General features: G+C 53.1%; 1 protein-coding gene across 2 annotated transcripts in view; it reads right to left on the bottom strand.

The window, feature by feature from the left end:
* Positions 1 to 1,507: 1,507 nt before the first annotated feature.
* LOC103554537 (transmembrane protein 132C) overlaps positions 1,508 to 20,941 on the bottom strand; it is a 347,380-nt gene continuing 327,946 nt past the window's right edge. For both annotated transcript variants that reach the window (XM_070627296.1, XM_070627295.1), the window contains 4 exons: positions 13,286 to 13,491; positions 11,487 to 11,760; positions 10,114 to 10,305; positions 1,508 to 4,213 (listed from right to left, as the gene is read on the bottom strand). In XM_070627296.1, the coding sequence (XP_070483397.1) occupies positions 3,008 to 4,213; positions 10,114 to 10,305; positions 11,487 to 11,760; positions 13,286 to 13,491 (1,878 nt within the window). In that variant the 3' untranslated portion in view covers positions 1,508 to 3,007. The remainder of the gene's footprint in view (positions 4,214 to 10,113; positions 10,306 to 11,486; positions 11,761 to 13,285; positions 13,492 to 20,941) is intronic.

The raw sequence follows: 20,941 nt of genomic DNA, 5'->3' as shown, positions 1-20,941 counted from the left end.
GAGAGGTTTCCTGGGACGTGGGTCTCCCAGTTTTATTTATTTATTTTTTAATTGAAATATATTTGACATATAACATTTGTAAATTTAAGGTGTACAATATGTTAATTTAGAAAAAAAAGGTCTTCCAGTTTTAAAACCAGGACAGTCCCAGGGGAAATGGGACCAGCTGGTCACCCCGACATAGACTCTTCGTTCTCTACTGATGACCATGGCAGGGGCTCCTTGAGCCTCCTGTCTGGCAAGGACGACTTCAACTGTCCTCATCGTCTCAGGTCTCAGAACAGGGTCACTCAGGTGTCGAGTGGACCCCTGAGATATTTGCCCAAGGCTGGCAGCTGGCCTGCTGCCCGTGCATGAGGTGGGGCGTCGGGGGTTCTGATCCTTTTGTAGTTTACCTCAGGGCAGAAACGAAGCACCCAGCATTAGAGCCAACCACGATCCTCTTTCTCTTTATTTGGAGCCTTAATGTTTTAAAGAAATACATGGGCCAGCTAGGTAGGTAGCAAGATTCAGGAACGGACATGACTTCCACACAGAAGGTGTTGAAAACGGTTCTCTCTCACTGCACACGGGGGACAGAGGTCTCCTGGTGATTGATTCAGAAAACAGTCACATCTGTTAATCCCATCAGCTTCTCACAAGAAGAATCATTACTTCATGATGTCATGGGGGTTCTACTCCCACACAGGGAATTTTCAGGAGGGTCCCCCATAATGACAGAGATGCCAGCACGTCCAGGAAAATCCACAGAGACAGAGAGTAGCTTGGTGGTGTCCTGGGGCAGAAGATTTGGGGGAAAGTGGCGAGTGACTCTAATGTGTGATGATGAAAATTTTCTAAAATTGCAGTGGTGATGGATGCATAACTGTGAATATACTAAAAACCATTGAATCGTACACTTCAAAAGGGTCAATTTTATGTCATATGAATTAATGTCTCAATAAAGCTGTTATTAAAAAAAATACCACTTTGTCTTCTACCAAAAAATTCTCTACCCCCGACTAAGCAACAGCAACAACCACCCACCACAACCTCAAACAACAACAAACACACAAAACGGTCAGAACTCCAGTAGGTGTTTCCCCTAGAGGAGAGAGCCACGCCGTGGTCCACTCTGTGCCAAGGCTTCCCTTCTCCTCCGATGTCGATCAGCGGATCACAGGGTGTGGACCTCAGACCAGCAGCATTGGCCCCACCCCGGAACCTTCCAGAAATGCACACCAGCCCCACCCCGGCAATCTGGGTTTCATCAGCCCTCCTGGCGATTCTGAGCACGCACAGGTCTGAGAACCACGGTTGTGGATGATGGTGGACGAGTGATTGAAGGGTTTCCTTCTTAGGAATTACTCTGGATCAGTCAAGAAACCAAGAGGAAAAAAAAGATCCGGCAAGTGTGTTGTTTTCCCTCTACCCTAACAGATAGTTTATTTCCTCAACAAGCTGTAGCTTTGGCGGAGGGGAGGAAATAGGAGTTAAAGGAAATAAGAAACCCCACAGGAGACACTTGTCAAGCCATGGAAAGCATTTTAATGACAATTGACATCACAGGTGTAAATAAATATCTCCTTCTCTCTGCCTATAATATGTGCTAGAAATACCATTTTAAAAGGTCCCACTGAGGTTACGAGGCTTCAGGGCCCTTTCTTAGCTAATGATTTTAGTAATTAAAAAAATAAAAACAAGAAGCCTGCCCGTGGTCTGCGTGGGCCGTCCGGCTGAGGGTATCACGCGCGGCCCGAGTCTGCAGGCCTGGAGGGCATCGCTCCAAAGCGGCGTGGGCCTCCCTGCCGCAACCACGTCACTTTGGATGAACGCGTTTTGCAATGTGCCACTGCACAACTAGGCTGTTAAAAACACAGATGATTGACAATCTAACGTAGATTTTCATCTTTGCAATTTATGCTGGAATGCCCTGCTGATAAAAAAAACAACTTAAAAACCCTCCAACAGGTTTTACCTTTGTTCATTTCTCTATACCAGTATGTCTCCCGATAGACGAGGCTGGGAGCGGTCTTTCTCTTGTGGATTTGACCAGGGATGGAGTGTGGCCGAGTGGACAGGGGGCCCATGCTGGGCTCTGTGCTGCTGGCCACACCCCATTTGACCAGCCGCTGACAATGTCCCACGCACTGCCTCTGGCCCTATGGTGGGTGTGGCGGTGGGTCAACATCAGTCCCCTCCCCCTGCAAAGACTCCAAGAGCTCCCGCTAATCGTAAAACCCAGCAAGTCCCAACGAGGCTGGAGCGTCACAGACAAGCACAAACTTGCACTTAAAGAACAGATTAATTGACAATGCTTCTGAGAATTCATCTAACGAACAGGAGGATAATTTATGTTTAATTCAGGAAAAATATATTTTATCCTCAGAAATAAACATGAAACATAAGTCAAATGGAAGTCTAGGCCACAAAAAGAAAAAGGAGAGGGGAAAAAAAGAACATGTGGACAAAGAGAAGAAAAGACTATCAAGTAAAGATTTAAAAATCCTCAGGTCTGTCCCAAGAGGAAACCAGGATGTGGAAACGCGCCCCCCCAGCCCCACGTGGACGTCAGAGGCTGTCCTCCGAAAGGGGAGTGTTGAATTAAAATGGAAGATGTCTCTTAGCAGGCCCTACTGTTATATTTTGCTCCTTTATTAGAAATATAAACAGATGATTATTTCTGTCTCTTTTTATTTGTCTTTTTGCATTTTTTAACAAATAATTTTTGGTAGCATGTCTGTGTTATACTTTGACTCATAAAATAACTGCCCTAATTTGGCCTTGCGCAGTTCAGCATCACCGTCAGCTTCCCCCCCTCGAGTTTGTCCCGCTGACTTTCAAAAATCTGCCATCATCCACTGCTAAAAAACCTTCGATTACAAAAAAAGTCCCTTCCAGGCTTCAAAACTTCCATCTGGTCTAGCAGGGCCCCAGGGCCTCCCTGCTCAACCCCCGGGATTCCCGGGGCCCAGATCTACAGGGGCTGAAGGAGGGTGTCCAGGCGCCCGGCCCTTCGGCCAAGGGGCTACACCTTGTCCTTGAATTTCTCCAGATAGTTTCTGAGTTCTTTGGGGGCGCCCGCGTCCACGTCCTGGCACACCCATTTGATGTCCTCCTCGTTGGCGCCGAGGATGGAGTTCACGGTGGGGCAGCTGTCGTCTGGGGGGATGGTCGTGAAGGTGGTAAACTTCACCTTCTTCCTCTTGGAGGTGGGCGAGTGCAGGGGCTCATGCTTCTGGTCCCTGCCCTGCTTCCCCCCGGAGTCGGCCGGCCGGTGGGGGTGGCTCGGCACGTGCTTTTGGGACCCACCGTTGAGCAGGAGCCGGTTGCTCTCCTCGCAGCCACCTGGCCCGCGGTCAATGATGGTCGTGTGCTCATCCTGGGGGGGCGACCCCTCGCCCACGTTCTCCAGGAGCTCCGCCTCATTGCCCAGCCACACCCAGTCGTGCGAGTGGGTCATGGAGGCCTGGCCTTCTAGCGGCACCTGCTTGTGCCTGTACTTGAGGGCGAAGGTGGCACAGTTGATCAGGAAGACCAGGATGGCCAGGCAGAACACCCCCAGGAGCGCGTACATGCCGATCTCCAGGTCGCTCAGGCCCCGCGGCGTCTGCACCAGGTCGCTGTCCCCCAGCCCGCCCCCCGCCTGGGGCAGGTCCACCTGGGCCGGGAAGTTGGTGAAGTCGATGGGGATGTTCTGCAGCTGGCCCTCTCCCGCCAGCCTGCCCCCGTCCAGCCGGCTGTTCTTCACCACCTTGTTGTCCAGCAGCGACTTGGCCGTGGTGCTGCCCCTCCGGAGGGCGCCTTCCTCGCGCTCCACGGAGGAGCTGCCGTGGAAGTGCGCATCCTGGCCCACGCGCTCCGGGTCCTGGCCCTTCTGCCGCCGGTCACTGGCGTGGTTCTTGATCTCCCCCTCATCGTAGTCCCTGCCGGGCCTGGGGTCAGCGTCGTTCTGGCCAAACTTGACCCTGACGTTGCCAATGCCCACGGCCAGGACGCTCTTGCGTTTGGACTTTTGGCAGGCCTCCGCGATGGTCAAGTCCACTCGGACCAGGGGCCCCTGGCCTTCCCCTTCAGCCACCACAACGGGCCACCTGGGAGAGCGGGCCTGGGGGACGGACACGACGGCCTCGTCCAGGGAGGTGGCAGTCAGGGTGAAGTCGGTGGTGTCATAGATGTCCAGGGGCGTCACTGAGCCATCGCTGAACTGGAGCCATGTGCTGACCACGGCTTCCTGCAGGGAGAGAGGCCGTTAGAACACCACAGGGTGGGGAGAGGCATCTTCTCTCAGGAACCCGCCCCGCCCCCTTCCTATAACAGAGCCCCCTAAAAGCAGGGAGCAGACTCAAAATCCAGACCTGGCGGTTGAGAATCTGGGAAGAAAACATTCAGGTTTTATGTCAAGATCTGAGAACGACCTTAATTTAAACAAGAACCAACGCAGACTTGCACTGACAGCTCCAGCATCCTCTCACCGGGGGCAGAGCCCTGACTGAGACAGGGCCACTGGCCTCTTCATCAGCTGGCTCCGCCCCTTCCACTTCCCTCTCCTCAGGACCCCTGTGAGGACCCTGGGCTCAGGATCTTACATTATCTGGATCATCCACGACCAGCTCCTCCTCTCAAGATCCTCAGTCCCAGCTGCAAAGTCTCTTGCCACCTAAGGTGACATAGTCACAGGGTCTGGGAATTAGGACGTGGGCAACTCTGGTGCACCATTATTCCACCTACCGTGATGACAACTGCTAAGACTCACACGGCGCTGCCAGGGAACCAGCCTCGGTTCCACGTGTTCCTTTTTTTTTTTTTTAAAGATTGGCACCTGAGCTAACAACTGTTGCCAATCTTCTTCTTTTTTTTTTTTTGCTTTTTCACCCCAAATCCCCCCAGTACATAGTTGTATGTTTTAGTTGTAGGTCCTTCTAGTTGTGGCACGTGGGACACCGCCTCATCATGGCCTGACGAGCGGCGCCATGTCCACACCCAGGATCCGAACCAGCAAAATCCCGGGCCGTCGCAGCAGAGCATGTGCACTTAACCACTCGGCCAGAGGCCGGGCCCTCCAGGTGTTCTTCAGAAATCAACTCATTTAATCTTCTCAGAGATACAGAAGGTACTATGGTTGTCGGTGTTTCTCATTGTGCAGCTGGCTGGATGGATCAGGAGAGGGCCAGCAGCTCTCGCAAGATTACCCAGCGCAGGGACGGCGGGGCGGGAGCTGGCGTTTAGCTCGAGTCTCAGCCACCATGGCTGGCCTCTCTCCTGCTGCCTCTGACTCTCAGGTCAGGGATGGCAGGAAACCATTCTGACGTGTCTGGGATGCTGCCCTGTTCTCTGAGAACAAGCACTGAGTGATGCGGTTTTCATTCATCTGGTCATTCCATGGACATGAATTACAAGCTTTCTCTGTGCCAAACCCTGTGCCAGAGACTGAGTATTCTTTGGAGAGAAGGCTGACAGAGCCAGAGAGAGTGAACAGCACATGGCAGTTTATTGTGGCGGCTGCGATCTGACTGGCTGTGGGCTGGGATGCTAATTCTGCATAGGTTTGAGTGTGCTGAATTTTTCTTTTTCTTCTTTTCTTCTTCTTCTTCTTTTTTTTTTTTTTTGGTGAGGAAGATTGGCCCTGAGCTAACATCTGTTACCAATCTCCCTCTTTTTGCTTGAGGAACATTGTCACTGAGCTAACACCTGTGCCAATCCTCCTCTACTTTGATGTGGGATGCTGCCACAGCACCACTGAGGAGCTCTGCATGGTTCTGCACCCAGGATCTGAACCCACAAGCCCAGGGCTGCTGAAGTGGAGCGCACCAACCCAACCAGCACACCAGTGGGCTGGCCCTGAATTTCACTCTTTAATGTGCAGTTAGTGAGCTCTCTGGGCATGGGGAAGAGGGAAGGTGATGGGGGCCAGGAGGGAGAGAGGTGGGCACTGGCCATGAAATGGGGCCAGGATAGCTCCTGTCTGACGATCAGCTGGACGTGGTGGAGGTGGAACAGGGAGCAGAGGGAGGATGGAAACGGGCAGTGGCTTCCTGGGGGGCAGGAGCTGGTGGAGACCCCAGGTGTGCTATGGGTAAAGGAACCGCGTCTCCTCTTATCCTGGCTTCTGGACACAACGGCAAAGGGTGGAGGATTCAGGGGGAGAGTTTTGAATTGAATACATGGATCCAGTATTTCCCTGAGAACACTTTTTTAAGCCAATCCTTCTGAGCCTCAGTTTCCCCAACTGCAAGTGGGGGAAATGACAGTGGGAAAGTGAATGCCTAAACTGTGGGTGTGAGACGGACATTGAGTTTTCCTGTCCAGTTTCCAGCCCTCCTTTCTGGCAGGGACTAGAGCGCCAATTTTCCTCTCAGACCTGTGCCCTCTCCATTCGGAGTCCATGTGGTGTGAGTGCGGTGGACTGCCCTTCCAGGTCCCAGGTGGGCATGTGACCAAGGTCTGGCCAATCAGAACACTCCTCCACCCTCTTCACAGTGATTGGCTCAGGCAGGGGCATATGATCCAAACCAGCCAATGGGGCGCGGTCCCTGGACTTGTGCAGGAACCACGGAGAAGCTTGTCTCCCCTGGGGCTGCCGGGTTGGCATGCGAGCCTGGAACAGGTAGTGGTCATCTTGCCACCCCTAAGGAAGGTCGGCTGGAACATGAGGCCAGCACAGGGGAAAGAGGAGCTAAGAGATGGAGAGAGAGATAGAGAGTGTTAAGAGCATGCTTCAACAACAGAGAAGACTGGCTGAGTGTAAACCAGTTAAAAACTAGGTAAAAATACATGAAGAAGAGATGCAAATTCCCAGGAATCAGAAATGAATGAGGAACACACATCAGAGTGCCAACACGGATAGCTGTTCCTGAGGTGGCCTGGGGAGTGTCAGAGCTGCTCAGAAGACCCACCAGCCTGTGGCTGGGATGTTGACGCCCCCAAGGGACATGTCAGATGAGGATGAGACCCTTTGCATACAGCGAGCACTGTCGGGGGGGGGGGGCCCTCTACACGCAGGGGGACGAGAAATCCTGCCCACTGGGCCAGGCACACAGCGACGATGCTCGTTGTGCTCTGAGCCCTGGGTGGGAAAATGCCTCCCCTGGAAATCAAAACCCTGCACGGCCCCCACAGCTGGGTGTGGAGCTTGAAGTTACTCCCCCTGTGTGGTGCAGAAGCCGCAGGCAAGGAATTCACTCGAAGCTGGACTCGTGCAGATGCAAAATGCACAGGAATTCCTCAGGAGCAAAACAGAGCAGGGACAGCTCCGGATGATAACGCGCATGACAACACAGGACTCAGTCCCTAGGATGGGAGGCTCGACCACGAAACATTCACATAGAAAGATCAGCAGACCAAGGACTCGAGACACTGGGACAAGTGAAAAGGACAATAAAATAAAACAAACCACCACCAACCAAAAATAGCCTGTGAAATAAAGTAGTTGAAGGGAAATTAAAAGGAGTGGAAACCACAGGGACAGAACAGGAGTGAATGGGAAAAGCAGAGGAGGTTGCAAAAGGAACCACACAGAACTTCCTAGAAGCGGAAAATACGCTTGAAGTTGATTACTCAATGGATCCTTGAAACAGCAGATTAGACATGTTTGAGGTGACAATTAGTGTTGTGGGAGACAGCCAAGAAATTTACCCGAAATGTAATCACAGGAATAGAAAGAGGAAGAATATGAAAGAAAGGTTGAAAGAAATGAGGGAGAGCATGACCAACAGTTTTCTGTTAGAAGTTCCAGAAGGAAAGAATATGGGGGGAGTCGATATTCAAAGACATAATGGTTGGCCGTTTTCCAGAATTGGGGGGAATTGCCAAGAATAAAAAGGAAGGTTTCTGGTGACACTATTTGAGCATCTGCATCCCGCTTTATCTGAAGATGCAAACACCTGGATGCGAACTGCTGGGTTCCCACGTCCGTTTGGGCAGCCTGAGTTGGGTCTCTATCCCCGTCACTGAAAGCCCAGCCTGACACGGGCTGCCTGCAGGCAGTGAGCGAGATTGTTCATGAAATCCAGAGACAGCGAGCGCCCAGCGAGGGCGCCTGCCCACTTCCGATTCTGTCTGCCTGCCCAACTTTCAGCTGCCGCTCCGCAAAGCGTTTCTGCCCGAGGGCGATCTCTGGCCTCTGGAACCCATGCAGTCGTGTCGTAGCCAGAAGTGCCGAGGACGTGGCCCCTCCAGGAGCAGCTCTCAACCAGCGACTGACGGGAGTTGGTATAAGCACCCCAGCTCCCTTGCCCCTCGAGTCCAGTGACTCTTCTAGCCTTTTCCATACTGGCTGACGGTTTCCCCCGCAGACTCGGGCTCCAGGAGCCCACAGTGGTGGCTGAGTTGGGAACACTCTGCTGGCTGTCTTCCCTTCCTGCATCTCTTCCTGACTCCTGGACTGGATTCCCTTCACCCCCCACATAAGTACCCAAATCCTTACCCCAGGCTCAGCTTCGGGGGAACCACGGCTAAGACACAATATGGCTCAGCGATCTTCCTTCTCACCCTCGCCTCCTCTGTCCCCATCGATGGACAAGCCACACAACAGGACAGGCCCTTTCGAATGCACTCATGCCAGAGGTTCCTCATTTCATTTCCCATCCCAGCCTTCTTTAGAACGAATGAGGCACGGGGCGAGTGTACGCCACTGCCCTCACTCGTGGGCTCAAAAATCTTTCAGATCTTGCATTCCAAGTTGAAGACATCAAGAACAAGGCACCAGCCTTCGATGTGCCAAGGGCTGAGAGAAAACACTCCTAGCTCAGTGTGCGAGTTCATCTTGGCTGACTTTTCATCTTGAATTAATTTCTCTTCATGGAGAAAGAATGTACATAAAACAAGCCCCCTCAACAGCAGACAGGCTACAGGAAGCCCCCAGGACACCGGGGCTGGCCCACCTCCACCTCCATCAGCCCTGCGGCATGAGTGAGGCAAAGCCCTTCCACCAGTGCGTACGCTGAGGTCGGGACGCGGGGTTTTCTCAGGAAAAGCCAATGAATTTCCCCAAAGATGAGAAATTCTGCATGACTTAACCCATTCCCAGGAATGATTGAGAGCCCTTCCTTTCAAGAGTCATCTCTGCAAATCGGATGAACTACATCCATAAATCCGCCCGAGGCAGGGCCGGGCACTCGGTTACCATCAGCCCGTGAAGACAGATGGGACTGGTGGCCTGGCCCCATGCCTGGGAGGTCGCGATGGCAGTCATCCCCCAGCTAATTACTCATTCTCCCCAAACAGCTTCACACCTTCTGCTCTGTCTCCTCCTTTCTCTCTGCTCCTTTTACTCTGCTCTTTATAAATCAGAAAACTTCCTGCCAATTTCCTGCCCCAGGAGAGACGAGCAGAGAAGCCCGCACAGCGGGTTGGACGTGGATGTGAATGTATCCGGTCCCTGCTGTGGAGGCTCTGGACCAACATCAGGTAGCAACTGCAGAATTTCTAGAGTGGCCCACCCTAACCCTTGGAACCTGGGACCATAATGAGACATCGCCGCCATGATTATGTTATGTCATGTGGCACAGGTGACCTAAAGACGGGGAGATCTGCCAGATTATCTGGGTGGCCCGATGTAGTCGTGTGAGGCTTTAAAAGCAGAGAGATTTCTCTGGCTGGTGGCGGAGGGGAAGTCAGAGGTTTAAGGCCTGAGAAGGACTCCTGCACTGTTGCTGGTTCTGAAAGTGATGGGGTCGGGGGGAAGTGACAAGGACGCTGAGAGGCTCCTGGCCGACAGCTGACAGACTGAGCTGACACCTCAGTCTTACACCTGCAGAGAGATGGACGCGCCTGGAAGCAAGTCCTCCCCAGAACAGCCCGCCAAGAGGCCGGCTGGCCGACACTTTGCTCTCAGCCTGGGACCCTGAGCCCAGACCCCACGGAGCACGCTTGGACTCCTGACCCACACACCTGTGGGCTAACAAGTGGGTGCTGTTTTAAGCTGCTGGGTTTGCGGCAATTTGTTCCACAGCAGTACTAACACACACTCCCTGTGCACGGGGCATCGCCACCCTGCGTGATCACAGACCCCACTATCGGGACAATGGAGCCGTATGGATTGGCAACAGCTCCCCTGCCCCCATTCCTCCCTCCCCCTGGCCTCTCAGGCACAGCACCGGGCCCTGCTCCTCTCCTCCGGCGTCCAGGCCCCACCTGTTTGGGGGTCCGCAGCAGCTCCTCAGCTGTGGCCACAGCTGTGATGACCTTGCTGTTCTCCGGGCTGGGGTGGAGGGTGACAGACAGCCCAGCCACGAGCTGGATGGCCAAGTCTGTCACCGATACTTTGTCATCTAACACGGTGACCGTCTTCTCTGCCAGGATGGAGTCGGACAGTGGGGACAACACCTGTGGGATTGGCAGGACAGAAGACATATCTGTCACACCTGTTCCCAGATGTTGGAAGCTTTCCCAGGAATGCTTCCTCCATGCCCCAGGCCTGGGTCCAGAATACAGGGCAAAGGAGTGACACACCTACTTCACTATATACACCAGCCCCAGCCATGCCTTTGTGAGAATCAGATAAAGTCACCCCTTCCCCAAGACACTTTAATTCTATCTGTTGGAAAACTGAAATAAATATGAAAATCTATTCTGTTTTTAAAAGGAAATGACCCCTTCCATTTAGACAAGGCACCTTGTACACTGCACAACCTGGTTAACTGTACATGGCAAGCCTGCTGACTGGACTTACGAAGAGTTGCACACAAACTGACTTTGCACAGCCTGAATCACATTCTAAATGAACTATGGAATTAACTGGAAGAATGGAATTATAATAGTCTAGTCTCCCCACAGACGCCAGCACAATGTATCCTCTGCTGAAATGTTATTTTGGCCTCTTCTTGTAAACCAAATGCTGGACTGGAAATGTTCAGGTGACAGAAATGTGCCCATCATTTCCACATAGGCTGGTTGTGTAAGGATCCAGAAGGACACTCCAACAAGGTGGAGTCAGGAGGGTGGGACTTAAGGGCTTGGGGCAAGGGCCCTCCATGGCCCTGTCCTCTGGCCTGAAGTCCCACCTCTCTATCCATTTCCTTGAGCAAAAGATAGGCAGTCGGATGTTGAAGAGAGTTTGTTGAATGAATAAATGGCAGAATGACAGAGTGACTTAAAGAAAGAAGGGAGGAAAGGAAGAAGGGCTGCATCTTCCCTTGGGCACTGGCAGGAGTGGTGTGTGGAGGAGGGAAGGTTATTGGTAAGAGGGTGTGGGAGGTGCAAGGCTGGAGAGCGGGGACAAGGGTGGAGAGTCAGAGGTCGGATGGGGCGTGTGGGGAGGGCTGGATGGAGGACGCACCCGTTGCGAGTGGGGTGGAACAGGGCGGTAAGGGGCGCGGCCACCACTATCTTTGTTCTGTTCTCAAGGAGACCGGGACTCAAAGAGCTGGTCCATGCTCCCCTTCCGGTGTCGCCATCACAGGGACAAGGAGTTGGCCGCAGTGACCCACCCACCTGGTGGGGCTCCCCCAGCGCTGGCCCCAGGCTCCGTGTTAGGGATGCAGAGCTCCCGAGCCCCAGCTTCCTACCTGGATGGTAGTCATCCCGACCTCGCGCCCCACCAGGGTCCTGCTGTCCTGGAGCGTGGCAACATGAGGTTCCTCCAGCTTCATGAAGTCGGCCACCAAGTGGGTGATGTCGACCTGCCAGTCGGGGCTGAGCAGGTGGCTCGGCTGGCCCCACGGGCCGGCGCCCTCGGCCACGAACTGGGTGAGCACTCGCACGGTGGCGTGCTGGTACTGGAGGGCGCAGCCCCGGGCCCGCCGCGCCTCCTCGTCTTCATCCTCGCTCTCCCGCGTGGGCCTGGTGGGAAAGGAGGAGATGCTCTCAGCTCAGGGGATGGACTCAGAGACGCCCTCAAGTCGCAAGCCAGACAGGCGCGGGCTGGCCCCAACCTCCAAGACACCACTGGCCAGGCAGGAGCCCCGGGACTCCACAGGGAGTGTCGCTTCCATCACTGAGCAGCACAGAGGTCAGACTGCTCTTTCTTGAAGACATTTATTGGCAAATAAAAGACTGAAGAGCTAGGATTTACCAAGCCTACACGGGCCAATAAATAGCTAAGAGCCACATATGGCTATTTAAATTTTAAATGAATAAAAATGAAATACATCAAAAACTTAAATTCCTCAATCGCACAGGCTATATCCTGAGTGCTCCATAACCACATGCACTAGTGGCTATCATATTGGACAGTGTGGTTCTAGAACATTCCACCACTGCAGAAAGTTCTACTGGGCAGAGCTAAACTAAGCTGTCAAGATGTGCCATTCGAGGTTCCACATATACGAACTCTTCTAACCTCATAACACTTTGAGGCAAAGCTGTGATTATCCTCATATCCACATGAGGAAACAGGCAGAGAGGTTGGGTAGCTTGCCCAAGCTCACAGAGCAGAAAGCGGCAGAGGTTGGGTTGGAACTTGGCGGGTCTCAGCTCTGCCCTCTTTGGGGACATGGAACAAACCCATTCTCTTGGCCACTCAGGGGTACTAAATGATGTGAGCACTGGCTGGATTCACGGCTGTCCCCTCTCCCCCGCACCGGTCAGGCCACATTCCTCCAGGTTCTCCCAGTAGATGTGAGGTCAGCATCTCACTGTCCTGGCTGCTCTTCCTGAGGTGCACTCTGGTTTGCCCCTTAAAATGAAGATCCTGGCGCCTGGGAGGCGGTCAGGAAAACGGCCCTGATGGTCAGGATGGAGGATTCCAGGCAGGAAACCAGAACTCAGCATCAACTCTTACTTAGCTGACTTGGGGACCACAGAGCTGAGAAAATGAGACCACAAACTCCTACCTATGACAATGCAGAGTCCACAGAATAAATTAGACGGTTTTTTTGTTTGTTTGTTTGTTTAAGAGCAAACAGTAGCCCCATGGTCCAGTATAAATGCAATTAAATTTTATCCAATAGTTTGATATGCACAGACCTTTTCAAAGTTAGAGATATCCATAAATCACAGAGGAGGAATCGCTGAGAAAATAAACCAAACTTCAAATTCCCTCGAGGCTGAGGGCCTGGAAAAACGCATGACTTCGGTGGCTTCCTTCTGGGGGCCCTTTCAGAGACAGCGTGCTGGAGCCCATGCAGAGGCAATGGCCCGGGTCTGACATGGACCCGCCGTGCAGCAGCCTTCCTGCCAGGCTGGGCTGTCCTGGGCCGTGGTTTCCTCAGAGGGCAGCTGCTCGGCTTCAGGGAAAGGAATCGCTGGGACAGCCAGGCCAGCACCTACCACGCACCGGGTCCTGCCTGGGCTCCTGCAGTGTTGGGCTTGGTAAACCAACCCGCTGTTACAGTGGCTCTGGGGCATCTCCCCTTCCTGGGCTCACCTCTTGCTGGCCACGATGGGGACCCTCCAGCCTTTAATCTGGCTCAGCTCTGTGTCAGAGACCTCGATCTGCAGGGGCAGCCGGGGTGCCCACACGGTGACGTGGAGGGGGGCACTCAGGTGCTGGTACGTGAAGTTCACCACCGTGTCCACCTTGCCTTTCATCTCTTTGCCGTTGACAAAGACGTAGTCACAGCGGTCGGACACCTGCAAAGACAGAGGGAGAGGGGACGGAGAAGTTCACCAGCCTGAAGGCCACCCTTCTTCCATTTGTCCTTTTCTCTTGCAAAGCACACATGCTTAATTTAGCTTCCTCCCAAATGCAGAGCCCGAGACAAGGATTCAGTGCAGTTGGTTTACTTGGAGGTGACCCCAGGGAGCAGGGCCAGGGAGCAAAGTGAGGGAGACAGAGGAGGAAAAGTCAATAGAAGGGTGCGTTTTTGCATTTGCTGCTGTGACCATTGGGCTCAGTTTCTCTGGGGCCTCATGAAAATCCTACTGAATTGTCCACCTGAAAGATAAGAGGCAGGAATACCACCTGCCAGCTCCTGCCTCTCCCTGGGTGAGGGACGCCCCTGTGGGTTACCTCTCCTGCACATCTGCATCTGAGAAGGAAGGCCCTGGGGCAGAGAGCAGCTTCAGGAGTGGTCTGTGCAATCACAAAGTGACTCAGGACCTGCACCGAACGGGACTGAACCCTGGGGGGCGGGGCCCAGAGCTGTCTGTTCCCTAGGCTGATGTCTGCTCAGAAACTCAGTAGCATGCGCATCCCACCTCCTCCAGCCTCGTGGGGTCGGGAGGGCTGTACTGCCTTCTCTCCAGCGGGACTCCCACCGCGCCTGTACTTGCGCCTCCCACCACACCGCCCAGACGGCTCTCCAGCACAGCAGGACTCCACACCTGCAGTCGCCTTTGCGTGGGGGCATCCTTCCCTCCCAATCTGCCTGCTTGGCCTGGTCCCTCCCTGCACCCAAGGCCTGTTTCTTTACTGATGTTGTAATTGTTCATCCTGTGAATGGCAGCATCATCACTGACTACCAACCTGTGTTTCCCCCTGTGCTTTGCCCATTTCTAGCAGATTGTTGCCTCAGGAAAGAGATGAGACAGAGCACAAAGCACAACAAACACACAGACAAAGAAAAGAAAAATAAAGGTCTACAAGCATCTAGACTTCGTGTTCTAACCCTAAACTCTTTTTTTTTTTTTGAGGAAGATTAACCCTGAGCTAACTATTGCCAATCCTCCTCGTTTTGCTGAGGAAGACTGGCCCTGAGCTAATATCCGTGCCCATCTTCCTCTACTTTATATGTGGGACGCCCACCACAGCATGGCTTTTGCCAAGTGGTGCCATGTCCGCACCCAGGATCCGAACCAGCAAACCCCGGGCCGCCGAGAATCAGAACGTGTGCACTTAACCACTGCGCCACCGGGCCGGCCCCTAACCCTAAACTCTTAGGGAGATGCATCTCCACACAGCCCATGGACATTCTCATCTGGCAAAGACACAGCAGGAACGTGCCTGTGTTCCCTGGGAGCAGGAGGGAGCAGCGTGGACTGGGTGGGACCATACTAGAAGCAACCCATCTGACCGAAAATGGGTGCCCCCTAGGAACGGTGAACAGAAGATTTGAAGACTAGAAGCCTCCTCCCCAAGGCCTGGGCCACAGTTAAGTCTCCCGGAAATTAGACTAGGATTAGGTTCTGCTGTCTTAATGAACTGAAAACTGAAAATAGAAATCGAGTTGGGTTATAGAGAACCAGCCAGATCCATCTTGCATGGCCAAGTTTATGGGATGTGATTTAAACTGGCCCCATGTATCCATATCAACCGCTAAGCTGTGGAATCCTTGAAGGCAAGAAGTATGTCTTTTTCATCTTTGATTTCTTGCTTCCTCACACCAGCTGCTCATGAAGCAGGAGCTCAGCAAAGTGAATAGTGAATGGATAGATGGATGGGTGGAGGGATGGATGGAGGGATGGATGAATGGATGGATGGAGGGATGCATGGATGGATGAATGGATTGATGGATGGATGGATGAATGGATGGATGGAGGGATGAATGGAGGGATGCATGGATGGATGGATGGATGGATGGATGGATTGATGGATGGAGGGATGAATGGATGGATGGGTGGATAGATGGATGGATGGATGGATGAATGGATGGATGGAGGGATGAATGGATGGATGGATGGATGGATGAATGGATGGATGGATGGAGGGATGAATGGATGGATGGAGGGATGGATGGATTGATGGATGGATAGATGGACAGATGGATGGATAGATGGATGGATGGATAGATGGATGGATGGCAGTTGGCTGGATAGATGAACAGGATCCTTTCTTCATGGTGGATGCCTGCTTCAAGACAAACAAACAAGGATCTTGAGGTGAAAGCAGATGTGGTTGGAGACAGAGATAATATGGAGCCAAGAGCAGCAGAAACACAAGAAGCTAATTTGAGAGCTTCCAGAAAGCTCTCAAGCAGTGTTTCCTAACCTTTCTGGGGTCACTGACTCCTTTGAGAATACACGTAAAGCTAATTCTTGCTGGAGAAACGTGTATCCATACAATTTTGTGTAACATTTCAGAGTTAACGTAGCCAGACAGGGCTCTTCACACACCACTCAGCACACTCAGCTGTAACTGCCGGTTTGCTCAGCTGCCTCCTGTCCGGATCGTATGTACTCTGAAAGGAGCCGCGTCTCCTCCAGGGGGGTCTATGGACCCAGTTATATCACATGCGATGCTGATCAATGAAGTCCTGTGATCACCCTCTCTTTCTCCAGCTCTCGGGAACTATAAATGGCTACTCTGGGCACGGTTTTCATCTTCAGTTTGCGCTCCTGTTTGGAGGGGCAGCTGGGGAGGGCAGGGCTGAGCGTGTTTGCTCCATCTGCTGGGGACAGCGGCCTGGAGCGGTCGGGCGGGGACACACGATGGATCTTCTCACTCATGGTCAGGAGGGGTTTCAAAATATTTACATATTGATTAAGGGTGGAAACCAATTTTAGTCGCTGTCCCAGGCTTGTCATTAGCATGTAAACACTGTCCGGGATCTGGGCAGGCATTAGCATAACAGCCGAGCAAGAGTTATGTCAGTAATCACTTCTTTAATCAATGTTGTAATTTACAGACCATTGACTTTCCTCATTCGTTACCTTGCTGAGCTCCGGTGGGAGGGAACCTGGCCGCTGCAGAATATAGAAATAATTAAGAAGAATGCAAGGGTAGGAAGTTGCAAGGCGCATGATAGAGCCATTGTCACTGCTATTCCTGAAGGTGCCATAAACGTCTGGGGAAGTCTCAGGATGCATTAATCATCTCCTAAGCGGCCAGCAGTGGGAACCACGGTGGCACAAAATGAGTGGGCTCGTCTGCAAAAAAGGAACTGAAAACTCCACAGGAACCTTCTCAGTCCCTTGCCTTCCTTTCTGGGACTCTTTCTCCTCTTTCGTTGTGGGTGGGCTGCTCATTGAGAAAACTGCCCGCTGGCCTCTGCTTACTCTGACGTTTAAACTCTCCACCCTGAACACATGGTGGCCACTGAACCAGCCACTGATGTCTGCTCTTAAAGATCTGGAGGGGCCAGAGTGGCTCACGTGGATCCTGGTTGAGCAGCACGTGGTCAGTTGACATCTTCTGTTGTCACTCAGGCCTTGGCAACTTCCTGAAGGCATCACCTGCCTCCTAGGAGAGAGGCTGGGGACCACTTTCCATGGGGAAGCAAAGGCATCTTCTGCTCAACCATGGGCATCCGATGAGACTTCTGTCTGAACTCCCTCAGCCAAGAAGGTTCTCAAACTTGAGCGAGCATCAGAGAGGACTTGTCACACACACACTGCTGGGCCCACTCCCAGAATCTCAGCTGGAGCAGGTCTGGGACGGGCCCTGTGCTGGCGTTTCTAACGAGGTCCCGGGTGCTGGTGGGGCTCCAGGTCTGGGGACGACAACTGGAGACGTACTCCCTGAAATAACACAAGTGCCCCTTCTCCTACGCTTCCGCGGTATCTTATGCATCCTGTCTGAGTCCGTCCAGGCTGCTATAACAGAATATCATAGACGGGGCGGCTAAAACAACAAGTATTTGTTTCTCACACTTCTGGAGCCTGGAAAGTACAAGATGAAGATGCCAGCAGATCCGGTGTCTGGTGAGGGCCCTTCCTGGCTTGTGGACGGCCGTCTTCTCTGTGTCCTCACTTGGTGGAAGGGGTGAGAGAGCCCTCTGGAGCCTCTTCTAAGAGTTCTAATTCATTCTGGAGGCTCCCCCGTCATCACCCCAAAGCCCAGCCTCCTATATCATCACATTGGGGGTTCTGATCTCAACATAGGAACTCGGGGGACACAAACACTCAGACCATAATGTATTCCATTTGTTATTGTAACCATTTAGTTCTCATGCTTTAAATGCCATCTCTGTGCTAAGACTCCCCAAATCCTACCTCCAGATATCGACCTGCTTATTCGACACCTCCACTTGGATCTCTAATTCGCATCTTAAACTTAATATGTTCAGAAATCAAACTCCTGCCACTTACATACACTTAGGAGACTGGAGGCTGGAGTAGAAATGGAGTTCAGACCCACAGGAAGGCGACTGACACTCTGTACCCCCAAGTCTGTGTGCCCGCTCTCTCACAGACAATCCCGGATGCTCTCATGCAGGAAGGATGCCCTGGTTTACATTTGTAGGCGCTTCTCATCATTCTTGCCCTCAGTCTTTTCTGGAGCTACAGGCAGCCATGATGACCCTGTTGTGTAGAGAGGAAACTGAGGCCTGTGAGGTTGTAGCTTGCCCAAGCTGAGAGCTGAGTGGAGACCAGAAGCTTTGTGGCGGCCAGTGCAATGGTGGCGGCTGCAGGGGTTGCCGGGGGGCAGCCGGGAGACTGCGGGCAGACGGTTCCTTCATGCAGACACTGGGCAGGCATCAGGAACCCTCTCAAAGGAGAATTAAATGGCCAGAAACCTCTGCACATCCCCCGGGGGGGGGGGGTGTCGCCAAGGCAACCACAGGGCAGCCTGTGGGGAAAGGGGCTCAGGGATCCGGCTCGCCACACACTCCCCACCTGAGGGGCACTCAGGGCTGCCCACTCTCACATGGCCCTGACTTCCAGCCCCCATACACGTACTCGAGCACGAAGAGAGGGACTTCCGTCAGTGACTGGACGCTTCATAACAACAGCGAACACTGAGGGCTTACAGGGCACCAGGAGCCGTTCTGAGAGTTCACACGAGTCACCTTGCGGCATCCTCAGCAGGAACATGAAGGGGCTACTAGTTTCTATCACATCCATATTCCACATGAGGAAATGGAGGCACAGAAAGGGCATGTGACGTGCCCAGGATCACACAGCTGGTAGTGAGTCAGGATTGAAACTCAGTCAGCCCAGGAGCCCCGCTCTTCACCAGGGTGCCCACCGGCTCTGCGTCGACTGGGTGGTTGTTTTCGAGTCTCCTTCTCTCTCCTACATGGTCGACTCTATTCCTCTTCCTGTTGGTGGTGGACCTGGCCACGTGACCAGCTTTGCCCAAGACAAAACGGACAGAAGAGACAGCCGACTAGCTCAAGCTCAGGCTTAGGAGGTGTCGTTTCTGCTGGCCCTTGTGACCTTTGTTGTGAGAGGAAGTTCCCCTCATGTAGCTGCTACCTCTCAGCCCCGGAAATGAGACACATGCAGCCCATCACGGCCCACTTGCACTGAGCAGCCAGATGCAGCTGAGCCTGCAGGCCACCGCACAAGCTATGAGTGCAGGAGCAGGGATGAGTGAGCACTGCTGTAAGCAGCCGAGCACTGGGGTCGTTCGCCAGGCAGCATCGCTGACTGAGCGATTCTGCGAGAAGCCAGGTGAAGACGATCCTGACTGAGACTGCCAGGAGCTTCGTATCCCCCGCCCTCTCATCCCCACTCCCACAGTCCCTTCCTCGTATCCTCTGTTCTCTCCTCAGGGACTGGGAGAGCCCTGATCCCAGGGGCAGGAAGGGCCCAGAATCCCTTCCTATCTCTGCCAGGCCCCTTTCTCCCACAGACGTGCTGGCCCGTCCAGCCTCTGAGCACAGGCTGCCCCGCCCGCAGCCGCCAAAGAGGGAGCTCCCCAGGGGGGCCCTGGGGGCCACCCAGCAGTTCCGCATCACGGAGGCGGTTCCAGCCGCTTCTCCGCCTTCTCTGGGGGAGGAGGAAAAGGGAGGCGGAGAGAGGTCGGGAAGAAACAGTGTTTCTGGGATGGCGTCTGCGCTTGGCCCTGCACGCTTCCCGCCCCTGGCTGTGCCGCCCCCGGGCCGGCGGGCAGGGCAGGAGCTGCGCTGCGATGAAGCGCACTGCGCACTGTCTCCAGCGAGGATGCAAACGCTCCACAGCCCCGAAGCGCGCCTGGGCCTCGGCTCGGCCGTCCCTGTGCCCGGGGGCTGGCGGCGCTGGGCGGAGGCCTGGCCCACGCGGGGAGCCAGGGCACGAGGGTGCTCAGGCCACGGAAAAGCGGACTCCTCGCCGAGGGCCCCAGGGTGTGGCCAGGGGCGCCGAGCGGAGACCTCACTGCTCCAGCCTCGTCCTCACCGTCTGTCACACAGGCCTCTTCCTCTAAGCGATGCTGCCTGTGGCCTATGATGCGCTGCATTCTTCCAGGGAAGCAGCACTTTGGGAGGGTGGGGACAGATGATAACAAGTAAATAAGAAAACCACATGGGCAGCAGATACCGTGAGGAAAATAAAGTAAGGAAGGATGATGGGTGCAGGGAAGACCTCTCTGGGGCCCTGACGTTGAGACCGAGTCCTACCTCGCAGGAAGAGGGCCACCCTGGGAGATTTGGGGCAAGAAAGTTCCAGGAGGAGAGAATCGACAAGAAGAGCTGGCATTTATTAAGTGTCTGCGGTATGCCAGATTCTAAGATTACATGTGTACTGACTCCCTCCGTCCTCACACAAACCATTTTGCAGCTGAGGAAACTGAGGCACAGAGAGGTCAAATGACTTGTCCAAGGTCACATAACTACTGCGAGTGGGACTTAGATTTCAAAGCAGTCGTCTAGCTCAAGAAATGCTCCTTTTTAAAAAATCACCTTTGCCAACTTAATTGGTGAAAAGTTATCTTAGTTCTTTCATCTTTGAATTAAAAAGAACTATGAATTTAAAAAGTCAGTTCTTGAGGTCGGTGATAATGTCCTCTTCTTTCTCTCCGTGATTTCTCACCATTCCAAGACACTAACAGACAAAATTTATTAAACTGTATTTCTTTCCTTCCCTTTTTTAAAGCTTGTCTCAGATAATTAAGCACAAGAACTTGTATAATTACAAGATCAGATTTCATCTTCACGATCTCAGCACGTTCTAAAAGGAACATTAGACACACCATGTTCTTTTTAAAGGAAAAAATTCTTCTTTGATTTTTTAAAACAACTTTGTTGAGATATCTTTGACATATTGAAGTTGCATATATTTAAGCTGTACAACTTGATTTTTTTTTTTTGAGGAAGATTCGCTCCTCCCCACGCTTCAGGGAGCTGGCCAGGAGCTTTCCGTCCATCAAAGGCCCTTCACTCCCCACTGCAGGATCTCTGGGGCCTCGAACCCGCTGTTCCAGTTAAGCAAACCCCGAGGGAGCCTCCCTCCGCTCAAGTAAGATCTGACTCATAAATAAGTGGTCTTATCTTTTGCAAAA

The sequence above is a fragment of the Equus przewalskii genome, chromosome 7 (genome assembly GCF_037783145.1).
Source record: "Equus przewalskii isolate Varuska chromosome 7, EquPr2, whole genome shotgun sequence".
NCBI classification, from domain to species: Eukaryota; Metazoa; Chordata; class Mammalia; order Perissodactyla; family Equidae; genus Equus; species Equus przewalskii.
The sequence above is the reverse complement of the archived record's forward strand: the minus strand, read 5'-3'. Positions and strand labels throughout refer to the sequence as shown.